Raw genomic sequence first — 19382 nt, forward strand, 5'->3', positions numbered from 1 at the left:
AGCACGGTGAACTTTGACATCAGTGTGAATGGGTCTTCCGTGAGACCCGTTCACACTGAGCAATTTCAGCGGCGGACAATTCCGAACATGTTAATACTTTGAGCGTAATTGCGCGAGCACTGCTTAGCCGTCAATGGTGCAGTGCCCCGCAGTACTACCACCGACAGCGGCTGCCAGGCTGCATCTCCACTTGCTGAATTCCGCAAGCGGAGATTCAGCGAGATATCCGCAGTGTGAACGCACCCTAAGGATGAAGGGACCAACAGAAGACCAACCCTTATACAATGCCCCTTTGGGCTTTCTAGTGCTGTCACCTGTCAGGATGAAGGGTCTAGCAGAGGAACAGCTCTTATATGATCCCCCCTTGGCCCCTCTAGTGTTGTCACCTGTCAGTAAAAAAAGGTCCAGTAGAGGAGCAAAACTTATACTGTGCCCCTCTGGGGCTGCCCTGTCAGGATGGAGGGCCCAGGAGAGTAAAAGCCCTACACAATAAGGGCTGTCCCTCTATTGGACCCTCCATTGTGACAGAAATTGGAGGTCGCTGCACGGTTATTTCATATTTACTGCAGCTGTACAAATCCATATGGAAAAATGTCATGTGAACATAACCTTACACACAGGGAACCAGGAAGGATTTTTCACGCTACTTAATAACTTCAAACTCAGACTTGTAGCCTTTTTACACAGAGTAGCATGAAGTCGTCCATGATTCTAAAGTGCTGGGGGTCATTTTTTAAATGTGCGCAGTGTGTATGGGGTATAAAACTAAGTTTTATTTTATAATTCACTTTTTATTTTGTGTTTGTCAAAAGTGTGACATATTAGGGTTAAATAAAGGTGCCCATTAGAGATGAGCGAACTTACAGTAAATTCGATTCGTCACGAACTTCTCGGCTCGGCAGTTGCTGACTTCTCCTGTATAAATTAGTTCAGCTTTCAGGTGCTCCGGTGGGCTGGAAAAGCTGGATACAGTCCTAGGAAAGAGTCTCCTAGGACTGTATCCACATTTTTCAAGCCCACGGAAGCACCTGAAAGCTGAACTAATTTATGCAGGAAAAGTCATCAACTGCCGAGCCGAGAAGTTCGTGACGAATCAAATTTACTGTAAGTTCGCTCATCTCTAGTGCCCATACATACGTAGCCATTTTATCAGTCTGACAGTCAATTTTTCCAATCTCCTCATACACATAAACCTTCTGCCTGGTTGAGCATTGATGTGTTCTGGAAAAGGAGAAGGAATCTCCAGGAAAACAAAAGGGTCAAGCAGTTGAAATCCAACATGGCCGACCCTTCTGTTCTGATCATCTCATTGAAAGGCCCCCGTACACATTGTAGAAAATTCACCGGTTGGCTGCGGGGGCTTTTAAGCTGGTTTACCTTTGAAAGGAAGATTTGATAATATATGGAAATAGTCTCTTCACCCCTTTCTTGGCTTATATATCCAGCAGAAAATACAGAATGTCTGGTCTGTGAATGGAGATGGGGAAAGAAGCTGTTGAAATGTTGAAATGTCCAGACCAGCAGCCTTTATCCCCAATATTGACCGCAGTTAAAGGGGTATTCCGGCCTTAGACATCTTATCCCCTATCCAAAGTAGGGATGTCCCTATACCGATACTAGTATCGGTATCGGGGCCGATACTCGGCATTTGCATGGTATCGGGGACTCGTTTAATGTTCCCGACACCATGTCCGATACCTGGTGCTGTGCGGCGCTGTCCCGTTCTCCCATCCGCATCATAGTGTTCCATGGAGGAGCATGTGACACACACATCACTCCTCCTCCCCTGCGGCCAGCGTAACGCTACGGAGGAAGCAGAGTGACGTGTATGTCACATGCTCCTCCGTAGGACGCAATGATGCGATCGGGAGAACGGGACAGCGGAGCAACAACACCCAAGGACAGCCGCAGGTGAGTGCTGTCTATATAAGGGGGGGGGGGGGGTGCTGTCTATAAGGGGGGGGGGGATGCTGTCTATAAGGGGGGGGGCTGCTGTCTATAAGGTGGGGGCTGCTGTCTATAAGGGGGGGCTGTCTATAAGGGGGGGGCTGTCTATAGGGGGGGGGGGGCTGCTGTCTATAAGGGGGGGGCTGCTGTCTATAGGGGGGGCTGCTGTCTATATAAGGGGGGACTGATGTCTAAGTGGGGGGCTGCTGTCTATATAAGGGGGGCTGCTGTCTATAAGGGGGGGTGGCCTGCTGTCTATAAGGGGCTGGCCTGCTCCCTACAAGGGGGGACACTGCTCCCTGTCTACAAGGAGGGGGGGCCCGCTGTCTACAAGTGGAACACGGGGGGCGCTGTCTACAAGGGGGGGGGGCCTGTTGTCTACAAGGGGGGCAAGAGGGGGTGCTGTCTACAAGGGGGGGGGGGGCTGTTGTCTACAAGGGGGACACGGGGGGCGCTGTCTACAGAGGGGACAAGAGGCGGTGCTGTCTACAAGGGGGGCCCTGTCTACAAGGGGGGGCTGCGGTCTACAAGGGTGGGGCTGCTACTAATGTCTGCAACTATCTATACTACCTACAAGGGGATACTACCTACTATTAAAGACAATCTTACAGCAGAGTCACCTGCACTAACTTGAATTTATAGGTAGATAGTGCAGGTGACCCGGTTTCTACCGCCGCTCACCATGTGGTCATCAGCCCAATCACTCCGGAGACATAGGTCTCGCCGCCAATGCAAATTCCCTGTTCTACCCAATGGAAAAGAGAGAAATCTGGGCTCATTCTACAGCAGCCGCCTCGATTGTACACAACAAGGAACCCACATATCATACGGTAAGCAGCGCCAGAAACCGGGTCACCCTGGTGTCAGATTCCCTTTAAAATTAGTACTTGGTATCGGCGAGTACCAGAATTAAAGTATCGGTACTCGTACTCGGTATTAAAAAAATGGTATCGGGACATCCCTAATCCAAAGGATAGAGGATAAGATGTCTGATTGCAGGGGCCGCCGCTGGGACCCCTGCGATCTCCGTGCAGGCCCCAGCATTCCTAGACGTGATGTCACGGCAATGCTCCTCTTGCCATAACGTCACGCCCCCAGAGATGGCGGGGTCCCAGCGATGGGGCCCCTACGATCAGACATCTTATCCCCTATCCATTGGATAGGGAATAAGATGTCTAAGGTCGGAATACCCCCTTCATGTTGGGATAAAATTCCCAGCTGCTGCTCCTCTGTAGCTTAATTTCTCCCATTTGTAAAGCGATTAAGCTGTATGTCCTTGCGATACAGTAAAGCCTATAGTCTTGTCTGCAAAGGAATGTAAACTAAAACCTTTTCCTTTTTGCATTTGCTTATGAATTTATATTTATATTAATTATTAATGAATTAATAGTTTTGCAAAAATAAATAAATACATTTTAAAAAAGTAAAAATTTGTGTCTTTTGTTTTTGAAGTTGCCTTAAAGCGTATGCTGAATTTTAATGTTCCACTTGTGAAGAGCACTGCCGGGGAGCCAGTATGGAAGGTAAGAATCCTTGTTTCAGCACAGATCCCGTATATACTCGAGTATATGCCGACCCGAATATAAGCCGAGGCCCCTAATTTCACCCCAAAAACCCAGGAAAAGTTATTGACTCGACTATAAGCCTAGGGCGGGAAATACATCATCCCCCCCTGTCATCATCCAGACCCCCGTCATTCCCCCCCCCCCTCTCTTCATCATCACCGCCTGTCAATCCCTTCATCAGTGGTCTTCAACCTGCGGACCTCCAGATGTTGCAAAACTACAACTCCCAGCCATCGGCTATCCAGGCATGCTGGGAGTTGTAGTTTTGAAACCTCTGGAGGTCCGCAGGTTGAAGACCACTGCGGCCTTCATCATCATCCAGCCCCCTTCCCCCTTTTGTTATGTACTCACCTCCCCTCGGTGGGAAGTTAGGGTGAGCTGGTCCTGGCCATCTATGCTGCAGGGACAGTGGGGAGGGATAGTCGTTGCGGGCTGTCCATTTTCACCGGGGGGGCTTCTTCTCCGCACTTCGGGCCCTCTTCTCCGCGCTTGCCTTGACGTGACGTTGCCTTGACGACGACGCACGTTCATGTGCAACGTCCCTGTGCGTTGTCGTCAAGGCAACGTCACTAGGCCGGGGCCGGCCCGGAGCAGAGAAGAAGGCCTCCCGGTGAAGAGGGACAGCTTGCAACGACTAGCCATTCCCACCGGACGGTCCCTGCAGCATAGATGGCCCGGACCAGCTCACCCCAACTTCCTGCCGAGGGGAGGTGAGTACAAAACAAAAGGGGGAAGGGGTGGGGACTGTATGATGACGAAGGCCGCAGTGGTCTTCAACCTGCGGACCTCCAGAGGTTTCAAAGTGGTTGAAGACCACTGACAAGAGATTGACTGGCGGAGAGTTCACTCGAGTATAAGCCGAGGGGGGCGTTTTCAGCACGAAAAATCGTGCTGAAAAACTCGGCTTATTCTCGAGTATATCCAGTAGTTTTTATTTTAATTTTTAATTTTTTTTTATGAAGAGGGCTTTTTTTATTTTTATTTGATGGCCTATTTTTACCATAAGCCATCAATGTTGTGGGTGATGGGGAACAATATCTGGTACCCCTGCTGATCAGCTGTTTACCTCATGTTGGCATATGCAGTGAATAGTGATGGAAGCAGACAGCTCAGTACAATATTTCCCAACCAGATCGCCTCCAACTGTTGCAAAACTACAACTCCCAGCAATATATTTTTGCTTTCACCATACTTTTTATGGTAAAATAAGTGATGTAATTACAAAGTAAAATTGGTCACGCAAAAATCTAACTTTATGGTTCTGTGGATGAAAAAGTTATGGCTCTTAGAAGGCGAGGAGGAAAAAATGAAAATGCAAAAATGAAATTGTTTGTGTCCTAAAGGCCAAATGGGCTGTGTCCTTAACCCCTTAAGGACACAGCCCATTTTGACCTTAAGGACAGAGCCAATTTTATTTTAGCGTTTTCGTTTTTTCCTCCTCGCCTTCTAAAATTCATAACTCTTTTACAGTATATTTCCATTCCCAGACCCAGAAGAGGGCTTGTTTTTTGCGTGACCAGATGTACTTTGTAATAAGATCACTCATTTTACCCTAAAATGTATGGTAAACCCAAAAAATTCTATTTTGAGTAATGAAATTTAAGCGAAAATCATAATTTAGCAAGTTTGGGGGAGTTTAGTTTTTCGCGCTGTACACTTTGCGGTAAAAATTACATGTTTTCTTTATTCTATGGGTCAATACGATTAAAATGATACCCGTGGTTACATACATTTCTATTATTGTACTGCTGTTAAAAAAAAATCTCAATTTTTTTTTTACAAAATCAGTATATTTAAAATTGCCCTATTTTGACCACCTGTAACTTTCTTATTTTTCCCTATTCAGGGAGTTGTGAGGGATCATTTTTTGCGCCATGATCTGTAGTTTATTTTGGTACCACATATGTGTATATGTGACTTTTTGATCGCTTTTTATAAAAAAAAATTACAATTTGATATGTCGAAAAAGCAGAAATTGTTGACTTTTTATTTTTTTTTACATTTACGCCGTTCACCGAATAGGATCATTAACATTATATTTTTATAGTTCGGACATTTACTCATGCAACGATACCAAATATGTTTATTATTTATCTTTTTTATGCTTTTTTTCTATTAATATGGGGAAAAGGGGTGATTTATAACTTTATTGGGGAGGGGCTTTTTCTAAATTTTTTTTAACTTTTCTTAAAACTTTTTTTTACATTTATTTTACACTTTTTTTAGTCCCCATAGGGGACCATTTATAGCAATCATTAGATTGGTAATACTGTTCAGTGCTATACATAGGGCATAGCACTGATCAGTATTATCGGCGATCTTCAGCTCTGGTCTGCTGGAAGGCAGATCAGTGCAGAAGACCCTGGGGGACGGACGGAGGCAGGTGATGTGACCTCCGTCCGCCATCTTGGCTGATTTGATCCCTGCGGCAGTGCCGCGGGCGATCAGATCAGCTATTATTAGTGCCGCACTGCCACAGATGCTGTGATCTGTTTTGATCACGGCATCTGAGGGGTTAATGGCAGACATCAGCACGATCGCTGATGTCCGCCATTACCAGCGGGTCCGCGGCTGACAGACAGCTACCGGGAATGAAGTGAGCGCATCTCCTGCTCTAGCATCACAGCCGTGCCGTAAAAGTGACACTATGCAGCGCCGTACATTTATGGTGCATGTCCTTTAGGGGTTAAAGGGGTACTCCGCTGCTCATCGTTTGGAATAAACTGTTCCGAACACTGGAGCCGGCGCCGGAAACTCGTGATGTCATAGCCCCACCCCCTCGTGATGTCACGCCCCCTCCCATAGACTTGCATTGGGGCGGGGCGAAATGGCGTGGCTATGACGTCATGAGCTCCCGGCAATGTTCAGAACAGTTTGTTCCAAACACTGAGCAGTGGAGTACCTCTTTGAGGGGTTTAACAGTAGTAAAACCAATCATAAAGCTAAATAAGTTAGGCACCACTGTAATTGGACGGACCCATAGAATAAAGATAACATGTCATTGTACTGTAACGTGTATTGGGTAAAAACGAAATTATTTGGTTTTTTTACACTTTTTATATGGTAAACTTAAAGGTGTCATTGCAAATTACAATAGTTTCTGCAGAAAACAATCCCTAATACACCCTCTGGGTGGAAAAACAAAAAGTTATGGCTATAAGGAGAGAAGGAAGAAATAAAATTAAAATTGAGGGAATGGTACGGCCATATTAATGTATTTTCATGGTTTCTCACCAGGTTCTTATTTATGATCGATTTGGCCAAGACATTATCTCACCTCTGCTATCTGTGAAGGAACTGCGGGACATGGGAGTCACCTTGCACCTGTGAGTTTAGTATTAGCATTGTTCTGATTTAGGATATTGTCACAAGCAATAAAAGAATTTGTGACAAGCTGCTTGTTTTTCCCCAGTCTCCTGCACTCTGATCGTGATGCAATCCCTGATGTTCCCGCTATATATTTTGTTATGCCTACAGAAGAAAATGTGGACAGAATTTGTCAGGTAAATGAGACATTGGTGGAATATTGGTGGTATATGTTGCTTGGTGTTTTGTTTTTTTTTTAGTTTTTTTTTTCAATTCCTTGTGCTACTTTTGGTAAAACTATGTTAGCCAGACCAGAGTCTCCTTCAAAATGATGAGATGACTATCTGTAGATGTCTATCTGTAGTTGTTTTTGGGCTTCCTAACCCTTTTCAGTACAGAGCAGGAGACTGGTTGGCAAAAGGGATGACTTCAATGCAATTGGGTTGGGGGAAGGAAAGGTACTATTTCTCATTTACTAGATCTCTTGTCACAAACCATCACCCTGCGGTATGTCAAAAGCAGGAGACTGGTTTGGCTAATATGAAATTATTTATGTAAACAGCATAGCTTTGGGGGATACACGTTTACGCAACTCCCGTTAAAGTCAATAGGCGTTAAAGAGTACCTGTCACTAAACTAAACTTTTAATATATTGTTATGTAATTATAAGACACTTTTTACTTGCTGTTAAAATTCTCAACCTTTAAATGTTTTTAATGGGATTAAAAAAACAGCCACTAGGTGGCTTTCTTCTATTCCCTGCACAAGTCTAACAGTTATTTTGGTCTCCTCCCGTCCTGGCAGGAGACCAAACTCAGGAAGTGCATGCGGGGCATGGTGAGGCACAGCTCTCCCAGGCTTCAGTGACATCGCGCCTGCTGTTGAATGCCCGCTTTCTCCTGCCGGGGCTCACACAATGTTAGCAAGGGGAAAGGTATGATAAACAGCTTTTTAAAGCTCGGAAAAATTCTTTAAGGGTTGGAGGGGTGTTAGGAGTAGTTGGGGAATATAATCTGAGTTAGTTTAGAAAATATGGTTTGATGACAGGTACTCTTTAAGCAAATTCCCTAAAACACCCAGCTGAACTGTTTTTGGCTTTCAAAGCCACTACCGGCAGTTGAAAACAGGCTAAAGGAGGACTGGAAATGACCCTTTAACAGCAGGGGAAAGTGAAACTGAGTAGCTCACAGAGTAAGGCTATGCTCACACAACAGAACTTCATTCAGCATGTTAGTTGAAGCAGTTGATTCCATCTTCTACCAGTGTTTCAATATTAAAGGGAAAGTGTCATTTTGTGTTATTTATAAAATAAATGGTGATATAAAGTTACTCAAGCTTATGTGTTTTTTTAATTTAAAGTGTACCTCTCATGAAACAAACTTTTTATATATTAAAGACAAAGCCCTACTGAACAACTTTTCAATTGCTTTTATTAAATTTTTTTCCCTCCTTTCATGTTCTTTTTAACTTTAAAAACTCCTCCACTAGGGGTCACCCTAGCAATCCTGTCAGCAAGCATTTCGGACTCAGTGAGTGAGTCTGAAATCACTCTTAAGCCAGGACACATAGGAGCAGTCAGACAGGCAGGAGGGATGGAGCACTTAGCTGTACACAAGCAGGGAGCGAACAGAGAGGATACATTCCCTCTTCTCTTTATCTCGCTCTCCACCGGACTTGCCGTTGCTATGACAAATTCCCCTGCTCTGTGCCTTCAACTGAGCTACTGAAGAGCATATAAAAAAGGTATTTTTAGGGGTTTTTAAAGCAAAATAAATGCAGGGATAGACTTGGTCAGAGTTAGGGACAGATGGGGAGGGGGATTAGGGAAAGTTTAGATGGTGATAGGTACTCTTTAAGTAACTTTATTTATTTTTTATTTATTGAAAATATTTTCGTAGGGGCTACCATTACCTAGAGCAAGAGTGATGACATCACTTCACGACACCAGCACTTTTTCTCTATGATGATGTCAGTACATAGGAAAATGGGGATGGAGGGGGAATTATTGACATTAATTACTTTCTGAAAAACTGTATTCTGTGGGGAACTGGCCGCCATTATATGGATGTCCGGAAGCTGTCTCTGTGATCTAAACCACCAGTGTTGGCTTCCGGATACAGAAGGAGCAGGAGGATCGGTCCGGAGCTTGAAAAGTATTCTAACCTGTTAATTTTGGCCTTCTCTACTCCTCCAGCCTTTTTGCAGTGACCGGAGGTGCTGGGAAAGCCCAAAGCAGCTGAAGTGGGGAAGTTATACAATTTGTATAGAAACATAGATTGTGTCGAAAGATAAAAACCATTTGGCCCATCTAGTTTACCAGATATCCTGAATACTATAAATAGTCCCCAGCCCTATCTTATATGAAGGATAGTCTTATGCCTACCCCATGAATGCTTATAGGTAAATCCATGGATCCAAAAGATGGCGAAATACCTGCACACTTTCAGCCAATTTGTTTTAGGGTACATGCACACCACGCTTTTGCTATACAGTTCCCGTATACGGTTTCAAGTTAAAAACTGTATGGAAATGTATAGAAAACCGCATGCATTAACATTGTAAACCGTACGTCAAACAAATCATCCGGTTTAGTCCGTTTTGCATCTAATACGATTTTGTCCGTTTTTTTACCCGTACCCAAAACCGTAGTCTACCACATTTTATGGTCCAGGTGAAAAACTGTATTAAACCATATAAGTTTTTTTTTAACATGGGAGTTAATGGGAACCGTACAGAACTGTATGTGCGTACGATTACATCCGGTTTTCACCATACAGTTTTTGACTTTGCACAGTTTTTTTCTTGGAATTTCAATCAACTGTGCTCTCTCCTGTCTGATATCACTCCTCTGTGCTCTCTCCTGCCTGATAGCACTCCTCTGTGCTCTCTCCTGCTTGATAGCACTCCTCTGTGCTCTCTCCTGCTTGATAGCACTCCTCTGTGCTCTCTCCTGCTTGATAGCACTCCTCTGAGCTCTCTCCTGCTTGATAGCACTCATCTGTGCTCTCTCTCCTGTCTGATAGCACTCCTCTGTTCTCTCTCTCCTGTCTGATAGCACTCCTCTGTTCTCTCTCTACGGTCTGATAGGACTCCTCTGTGCTCTCTCCTGTCTGATAGCACTCCTGTGTGCTCTCTCCTGCTTGATAGCACTCATCTGTGCTCTCTCTCCGGTCTGATAGGACTCCTCTGTTCTCTCTCCGGTCTGATAGGACTCCTTTGTTCTCTCTCCTGTCTGATAGGACTCATCTGTGCTCTCTCCTGTCTGATAGGACTCCTCTGTGCTCTCTCCTGTCTGATAGGACTCCTCTGTGCTCTCTCCTGTGTGATAGGACTCCTCTGTGCTCTCTCCTGTCTGATAGGACTCCTTTGTGCTCTCTCCTGTCTGATAGGACTGCTTTGTGCTCTATCCTGTCCTATCAGACAGTAGAGAGCACAGAGGAGTCCTATCAGACAGGAGAGAGAGCACAGAGGAGTCCTATCAAACAGGAGAGAGAGCACAGAGGAGTCCTATCAGACAGGACTCCTCTGTGCTCTCTCCTGTCTGATAGGACTCATCTGTGCTCTCTCCTGTCTGATAGGACTCCTCTGTGCTCTCTCCTGTTTGATAGGACTCCTCTGTGCTCTATCCTGTCTGATAGGACTCCTCTGTGCTCTCTCCTGTCTGATAGGACTGCTTTGTGCTCTATCCTGTCCTATCAGACAGTAGAGAGCACAGAAGAGTCCTATCAGACAGGAGAGAGCACAGAGGAGTGCAAGCAGACAGGAGAGAGAGCACAGAGGAGTCCAATCAAACAGGAGAGAGAGAGGACAGAGGAGTCCTATCAGACAGGACTCCTCTGTGCTCTCTCCTGTCTGATAGGACTCCTCTGTGCTCTCTCCTTTCTGATAGGACTCCTCTGTGATCTCTCCTGTCTGATAGGACTCCTCTGTGCTCTCTCCTGTCTGATAGGACTCCTCTGTGATCTCTCCTGTCTGATAGGACTCCTCTGTGCTCTCTCCTATCTGATAGGACTCCTCTGTGCTCTCTCCTGTCTGATAGGACTCCTCTGTGCTCCCTCCTGTCTGATAGGACTCCTCTGTGCTCCCTCCTGTCTGATAGGACTCCTCTGTGCTCTCTCCTGTCTGATAGGACTCCTCTGTGCTCTCTCCTGTCTGATAGGACTCCTCTGTGTGCTCTCTCTCGTCTGATAGAACACCTCAGTGCTCTTTCCTGTCTGATGGGACTCCTCTGTGCTCTCTCCTGCCTGATGGCACTCCTCTGTGCTCTCTCCTGCCTGATGGCACTCCTCTGTGCTCTCTCCTGCCTTATGGCACTCCTCTGTGCTCTCTCCTGCCTTATGGCACTCCTCTGTGCTCTCTCCTGTCTGATAGGACTCCTCTGTGGTCTCTCCTGTCTGATAGGACTCCTCTGTGCTCTCTCCTGCCTGATGGAACTCCTCTGTGCTCTCTCCTGTCTGATAGGACTCCTCTGTGCTCTCTCCTGTCTGATAGGACTCCTCTGTGCTCTCCCCTGTCTGAAAGGACTCCTCTGTGCTCTCTCTCCTGTCTGATTGCACTCCTCTGTACTCTCTCCTGCCTGATCGGACTCCTCTGTGCTCTCTCCTGCCTGATAGGACTCATCTGTGCTCTCTCTCCTGTCTGATTGCACTCCTCTGTGCTCTCTCTCCTGTCTGATTGCACTCCTCTGTGCTCTCTCCTACCTGATAGGACTCCTCTGTGCTCTCTCCTGTCTGAAAGGACTCCTCTGTGCTCTCTCCTGTCTGAAAGGACTCCTCTGTGCTCTCTCCTGTCTGAAAGGACTCCTCTGTGCTCTCTCTCCTGTCTGATTGCGCTCCTCTGTGCTCTCTCCTGCCTGATAGGGCTCCTCTGTGCTCTCTCTCCTGTTTGATAGGACTCCTCTGTGCTCTCTCCTGTCTGATTGCACTCCTCTGTGCTCTCTCCTGTCTGATAGGACTCCTCTGTGCTCTCTCTCCTGTCTGATAGGACTCCTCTGTGCTCTCTCTCCTGTCTGATTGCACTCCTCTGTGCTCTCTCCTGTCTGATAGGACAGGATTGAGCACAAAGCAGTCCTATCAGACAGGAGAGAGCACAGAGGAGTCCTATCAGACAGGAGAGAGCACAGAGGAGTACTATCAGACAGGAGAGATCACAGAGGAGTCCTATCAGACAGAAGAGAGCACAGAGGAGTGCCATCAGACAGGAGAGAGCACAGAGGAGTCCTATCAGACAGAAGAGAGCACAGAGGAGTCCTATCAGACAGGAGAGATCACAGAGGAGTCCTATCAAACAGGAGAGATCACAGAGGAGTCCTATCAAACAGGAGAGAGCACAGAGGAGTACTATCATACAGGAGAGAGCACAGAGGAGTGCTATCATACAGGAGAGAGCACAGAGGAGTCCTATCAGACAGGAGAGAGCACAGAGGAGTACTATCAGACTGGAGAGATCACAGAGGAGTCCTATCAGACAGAAGAGAGCACAGAGGAGTGCCATCAGACAGGAGAGAGCACAGAGGAGTCCTATCAGACAGAAGAGAGCACAGAGGAGTCCTATCAGACAGGAGAGATCACAGAGGAGTGCCATCAGACAGGAGAGAGCACAGAGAAGTGCTAGTCTACACTCACTTACTGGACTTTGTCCATGCCTGTGCTTTTGCTTGGACAAAGCCATGATTTTATAAGCCATGGGGTTACTGCTGCAGGATCCAGCAGGAGAATAAAAAAAAACATCCCCTGCCGTACCTGCGCTGCACCCCATTCTTTTGAATGAACGGGATGAAGTCAGCTAGTGACTCTGGTTGGCTCATTTTTGGTCCATATCTGGTTTTGTTTCTGACGGGGATACAGCAGTGGACAGTTTTTCAATTCTCCCTTTGGATCTGGCTGCTGTGTCCCCAAAACGTGATGTAAATAAGCCCTTAGCTACCTCTGCTGGTCAGCAGTGGGAAATATGACCATTTATTAAAGGAGATATATCATGCCGAAACATGTATCCACTATCCGCAGTATAGGGGATAGGTTTTAGATCGCGCGGGGGATCCAACTGCTGAGACCTTCCACAATCTTCTGTACAAGACCCTGGCTCTCCCCAAGAGTAACACATCACGACCCCCGGTCAATGCGGGGGCTTGCCAAGTCCATGCCCCCTCTACATTTCTCTATGGGAGAGGCTCCCACAGACATATATATGGCGGGGACATGGCGGCCCCTGCTTTGTGGTGGGGGTTGTGACGCGCCACCCCCAAAGAGAGCCGGGGCCCCGTACAGGAGATTGTGGAAGGTCTCAGCAGTCGGAACCAAGATGCCCCATCCCCCCCCCCCCCCCCCCCACGCAATCTAAAACTTATCCCCTATAAGTAAAAATAATTTTAAATATTTCCGAAATTGTTTACAAAATGTGAAAAATGTATTTACCTCTAAAAAAAAAATTTTATAAAAAATTGGTGACACATTCCCTTTAACTAAACCTTATAGTTTTCACATGTACCATAGATGTTGTGCTTTTGATCTGTCTAAGGCCACAGTCTTGTTCTTTCACATTTCATGACAGGACCTGAGGACACAGTTATATGAGTCTTACTATTTAAACTTCATTTCTGCAATATCCCGCAGTAAACTGGAAGACATTGCGAGTGCAGCACTTACTGCCAACACAGTATCTCATGTCTCAAAGGTAATGTTGATTTCTACTTATTTATTACTTATTGTCTTATCAGTTTTTCCATGTAAAGGTTCCATCTTTTAAGGTGGGTTTTCACCATTTATACTAATCCCCTATGAATAGGATGGGGGAATAAGTGTATGGTTAGGGAGGGGGGCGGGGTCTGACCACTAAATGAATTGGATGCTTTAATTATTTAAAGGGCCTGTTACACAGGACAATTATTTCCTTATGTAAATACCCAGTGATCAGCTAGCAAACAAACAATGGGTTGTTCATTAGGGTGATCGCTGGGATTGTGAGGCCCTAAAATCATCATTGGTTGGCTGCACACCTTCCTGTATGTGACCATGAACCATAGAAAAAGCTCATTATCTCAGCATCTACTAGATTGGCACCTTTTTTGGGCATTGGTCTGCCCGTCTACATGGATTCTTACATATAAGAGTCTATCAATAAGGCTTTTATGGAGCTATTCTATCATATTAAGTTCTACATTAGGATTTTTCTTAACCAGTCAGTAGTAGAAACTAGGACTGCTTGATATTTCGCAATCTCATTGCCATTTCTGCGATTTGCGATGTCGATATGGTTACCTGGGAAAATTAGCGATTACCTGCGAAATCCAAATGCTTAGTCAGTGTTTCCCAACCAGGGTGCCTCCAGCTTTTGCAGAACTACAAATGCTGGGTGGTGTTGTAGTTCTTGTAGAAACATAAAAACCTTATGCTTACCTATTCCTGTACCTCTGCCGCAGATCCTGTTCTCCTCCAGGTATGTTCTCTGTGCTCCCAACAACCAGCTGGTTCCTGGACATTTCGGGCTCAGCCAATTAGTGTCCTCAGCGGTGTCATGTGTCAGGCCAGTGATTGGCTGAGCAGGAGGGTTCTGTAAGTCCTATAAGACTCTGGACTGCATGGAGGAGAACAGGATCTGTGGCAGAATTACGGGGACCCTGGTTTACGTGAGCATCAGTTTATTTTTATTTTTATGTTCCCCTCTGCGTCCCGGCACAACATTAATGGGGGATTTGTGACATTTTTTGGGGGGGGGGGGGATGTGACATTGGGGGATTGAAGTGAAATGTGGGGGGATAAAAATTTGATAGGATTGGACATGAAATGGGGGAGACTGGACTTTCACGATTTGTTTATTATAGGGCATATGAAAATCGCAATATTTACTTCTGTAATCACAGTCGCACATTTTCCCCAAATCGTATAGCACTATGGACTTTGTACAAACCTTTCTCTTTTTTCCAGGTATTTGATCAGTACCTGAATTTTATTACGTTAGAAGATGACATGTTTGTGCTGTGCAATCAGAACAAGGAGCTTGTTTGTTATAGAGGTAAGTAATATTAATAAATCTGGTACTTCCAGTTACACATAAGCCCAGGTTTCCCTTTTATGAGCTTAGAAGCTATTATTGCTGTAAAGTAAATAGCGATATTGCAGTAAATAAAATGGACACGCGGGTCAGGAAATTATATTTTGACTCTTTTGCCAAATGCGTTTGTTGTTTATTTCTACATTTGTTTTAATGTTTTTGTCCCACTCGGGGCTTTTACTTCACAGTGTTATGTTTTATCTATTCTATGTATCACAATGCATTATTACCTGTGCATGTATGCACAGGCAGCTGTTTGGGCCTACATCAGGTAGGTATTCTCCACCACTCACGTTCAGGGTATTTTTACACTGAGAAAATTTGGCATCAAATTTCCTTGCTGAATTTCCACAGTGTATCTGCCCTGTTTACATGGTTCTGGAATTGGTGCTTATGTGGATACTCATGTATATAAGTTCCGTCCCATTTAAAATTAACTTCTCTGGCAGATTCTTCCAAAAGTTTTATCATGTTCAATCTTCCGGCGGAATACAGTTTCTTGTCGGAAGCTTTGCTACGGATCTTCCAGTGTGTGAACTAAACAGCAGAATCCCATTGAGATCAATGGATAGCTGCTTCAACTGGAATCTCTGTATTGTAAACTGGGCCTTAAAGGGGTTATCCAGGAAAAGAAAAACAGAGCTACTTTCTTTCAAGAACTGCTCCTCGTCTGTCTCCAGGTTGGGTGTGGTACTGCAGCTCAGTTCCATTGAAGTGAATGGAGCCAAGTTGTAAAACCACACCCAACCTGGAGACAGACTTGAAGCTGTTTTTGAAAGAAATTAGCTGTGTTTTTTCTATTCCTGGATAACCCCCATTAACCGTGAAACAGTATTTTGCAGGTAGAACACACAGCAACCTCAACATGTTGGACCACCATGGCTGTTCTGTGTCAGTTTACCATGAATCTCCATAGGTTACCAAAAAATAGGGAGTATTTCCAGCAACTTTAATGTAAAAGGCTACTTCCTCCCATCCAGCTCTCTCATACAGTAACTGATACATGTCAGTCATTAGCTTCAGGGCCTTAAGGTTATTAGCCTTGGCAACGAGCTATTAAAGAGCCCCCTCCCTTGTGATGCAACATGATCGCTCCTGATCGTGGCATCAGATGGGTTACAGCAGTGTTTTTGCAACCAGTGTCTCTCCAGCTGTTGCAAAGCTACAACTCCCAGCATGTTGGGAGTTGTAGTTTTGCAGCAGCTGGTGAAGCACTGTTTGGAAAACAATAAGTTAAAGGGTACTTCTAATCGTGGTCCCGGCGGTAGGATGCGGCTGCTAAATTTAAAGTGGTACTCCGGTGGAAAACATAAATTTTTTTTTAATCAACTGGTGCCACAAAGTTAAACAGATTTGTAAATGACTTCTATTTTAAAAAAACTTAATCTTCCAGTACTTATCAGCTGCTATATACTACAGAGGAAGTTGTATTTCTTCCTGGAGTTATTTTCTGTCTGACCACAGTGCTCTCTGCTGACACCTCTGTCTGTATCAGGAACTGTCCGGAGCAGGATAGGTTTTTCATGGGTATTTGTGTGTACTCTAGACAGTTCCTGACATGGACAGAGGTGTCAGCAGAGAGCACTGTAGTAAGACTGAAAATAATTCCAGAAAGAAATACAACTTCCTCAGAGCATATAGCAGCTGATAATTACTAGAAGGATTAAGATTTTTAAATAGAAGTAATTTACAATTCTGCTTAACTTTCTGGCACCAGTTGATTTAAAAACAAATTGTTTTCCACTGGAGTACCCCTTTAAGCACCTTCCGCTGGGACCACAATTAGAGGTACACTTTGAACAGCCTCAATATGATCACAATGCTGTAAATGTACGACACTGGACATGAAGTGCTGGCTCCCAACATAAGATCACAGTTCACATTAAGGTGTTAAAATATTTTTCTTTCATATACATTAATACCTATATACCTACATACCTATATTTCATATACAAAATTGCTAATACATAGATTTATAAAAACAAACTTGTGGTTAGGGGTAGTGGGCTTTTATTCTCACACAGCTTATTGTTTGGGGAACACATATAACCCAGTCTATTTGAATTATAGTCCTGTAAGTCCTATATTTGTCATCTTCTGACCGCACATACAAGCCACCAAAAAGCCAAAAATAATAAGCTTGCTTTACCCAAGAACCTGTCTGCCAAACCTTGATGACTACATGTATAAGTATCCTGACATAAGTTTTATTTACCCAATCCTTGGCATTAAAGGGGTTATCCAGGAAAAACTTATATATATATATCAACTGGCTCCAGAAAGTTAAACAGATTTGTAAATTACTTCTATTAAAAGATCTTCATCCTTTCAGTACTTATGAGCTTCTGAAGTTGAGTTGTTCTTTTCTGTCTAAGTGCTCTCTGATGACACGTGTCTCGAGAACCGCCCAGTTTAGAAGCAAATCCCCATAGCAAACCTATTCTACTCTGTGCAGTTCCCGAGACAGGCAGAGATGTCAGCAGAGTTGCCAGACAGAAAACACCAACTCAACTTCAGCAGCTGATAATTATTGAAAGGATTAAGAATTTTTAATAGAAGTAATTTACAAATCTGTTTAACTTTCTTGCCCCAGTTGATATAAAAAGCAACAACTTTTTTTTCCTGGAATACCCCTTTAACACCCTGTACATATGCATGTTGTATGATGTGAAATATTTATTCTTTCAGCTTTGAACAGACCAGACATCACAGACACGGAGATGGAAACGATCATGGATACTATTGTGGACAGCCTGTTCTGCTTCTTTGTCACACTAGGTAATTTTTGGCAGGCAATCGAGTTCTTTTGCCACTTTTGCCTGCTTTAGGTGATGATTTTTAGCCATTTTAAGACACACCGCTATAATAGAAACATAGAATGTGTCGGTAGATAAGAACCATTTGGCCCATCTAATCTGCCCAATAATCTGAATCCTATCAATAGTCCCTGCCCTATCTTATATGAAGGATAGCCTTATGCTTATCCCATGCATGCTTAAACTCCTTCACTGTATTTGCAGCGACCACTTCTGCAGGAAGACTATTTCATGCATCCACTACTCTCTCAGTAAAGTAATACTTCCTGATATTACTTTTAAACTTTTTCCCCTCTTTTAAAAGCATCCTTTTCAACTTTATGGGTAAATCCCACTGATCTTCTTGCCTCAGCAGACACAACACCACTTTTGGCAGATCTACAACGTAGGATCCTCCATCTCCACCTTTGAAAGTGTTGTCTGGTTGAATTATTTTTAAAAGGGTGATAAAAGAGTGAGAAAATGAAATATTCTTTAATCATTTCCCCAAATTCTTGCCACTGCTATTCCAACATTTACGGGGTCTACATTGATTTTCACCTCCTGATCCCCTCACAACACAAAGGAAATATTTTCCTTAGGCTAGGTTCACACGTCCGTTTGCATTTGACCTGGTAATGGCCCCAATCAGCCTTTTATTTTTTATTGTTTTTATTTTTTTTATGAGCCGAACGGACGCTGGAATGGGTCGGATGCAAAGGGCTACCACCGGGTCCCAATGGAACCCATTCACTTGCATGGGGTCCGTCAGTGACCCGGTAATTTTACAGGATTTTAGCGGAGGAAAAATAGAGCTTGCACTATTTTATTTTATTTTTTTTCTGCTAGACTCCGGTCCTTCTGGCCGGATTGCCGATATAGCAGAGTCCGAGGGCAATGTAAACGAGGCCTTGGCTGGCTGAGATGGGTCACTGCTGCGGACAGTGATTGGCTCAGCCGCCATTTAATTCCATCCTGAAAAATCATGAAATAGGGATGAGCGGGGACTGGGATGTAAGGGGCTGGAATGTAAGGGCAAGAGGAGACATGCTAAGCTCTTGCACTTGAGCAGCTCGGCCCCACCTTCTTGACACTTGGCTGAGAAATAACATAACTTTAGCAACCACCATCGTCTCCTGGAATGGTACAGTTTGGCATGAATGTAAACTGTATTGAACTTCGTCTCTTCTCTAGGGGCTGTACCCATCATCAGATGTCCAAGGGGTAATGCAGCAGAGATGGTCGCAGTGGTGAGCATTACACTATGAATTATACATATTGTACATGTCACAATAGTAAAGGTTGGCTTACCACTGGTATTCCCTGGCATTTGCTTCTGTACTTGAAAATATTTTTATATAGTCAATACTTTTTACAAACTTAGTGCAGACAGATATAAGATTGTAATATATCTTTCTATACTGATCGGCCTCTTTCCTCCCCCACCCCCCCTCATGCCTGCTTAACCCATCATGCATTCTAAATAAAAAGAATCATAGATGTTTATGCAGAATCATATCAGTCTGTAGATGCTATGAGCTGCCTGTGAACTTAGAAAACCTATATTGTGAAAAGTAGTTCAGGGCAGCAGTTTGACTATGCTAGTCACAATGGGGGAGATTTATCAAAACCTGTGCAGAGGAAGAGGGGTGTAGTTGCCCATAGCAACCAATCAGATTGCTTCTTTCATTTTCCACAGGCCTCTAAAGAGGCCTGTGGA

At 44.5% G+C, this 19382-nt stretch overlaps 1 protein-coding gene across 2 annotated transcripts in view; it reads left to right on the forward strand.

The window, feature by feature from the left end:
• SCFD1 (sec1 family domain containing 1) overlaps positions 1-19382 on the forward strand; it is a 103189-nt gene that overhangs the window by 4993 nt on the left and 78814 nt on the right. For both annotated transcript variants that reach the window (XM_056545251.1, XM_056545252.1), the window contains exons 2-8: positions 3400-3470; positions 6750-6838; positions 6925-7015; positions 13368-13490; positions 14741-14828; positions 17556-17645; positions 18857-18912. In XM_056545251.1, the coding sequence (XP_056401226.1) occupies positions 3400-3470; positions 6750-6838; positions 6925-7015; positions 13368-13490; positions 14741-14828; positions 17556-17645; positions 18857-18912 (608 nt within the window). The remainder of the gene's footprint in view (positions 1-3399; positions 3471-6749; positions 6839-6924; positions 7016-13367; positions 13491-14740; positions 14829-17555; positions 17646-18856; positions 18913-19382) is intronic.

This window comes from Hyla sarda, chromosome 11, assembly GCF_029499605.1.
Source record: "Hyla sarda isolate aHylSar1 chromosome 11, aHylSar1.hap1, whole genome shotgun sequence".
Classification (NCBI taxonomy): domain Eukaryota; kingdom Metazoa; phylum Chordata; class Amphibia; order Anura; family Hylidae; genus Hyla; species Hyla sarda.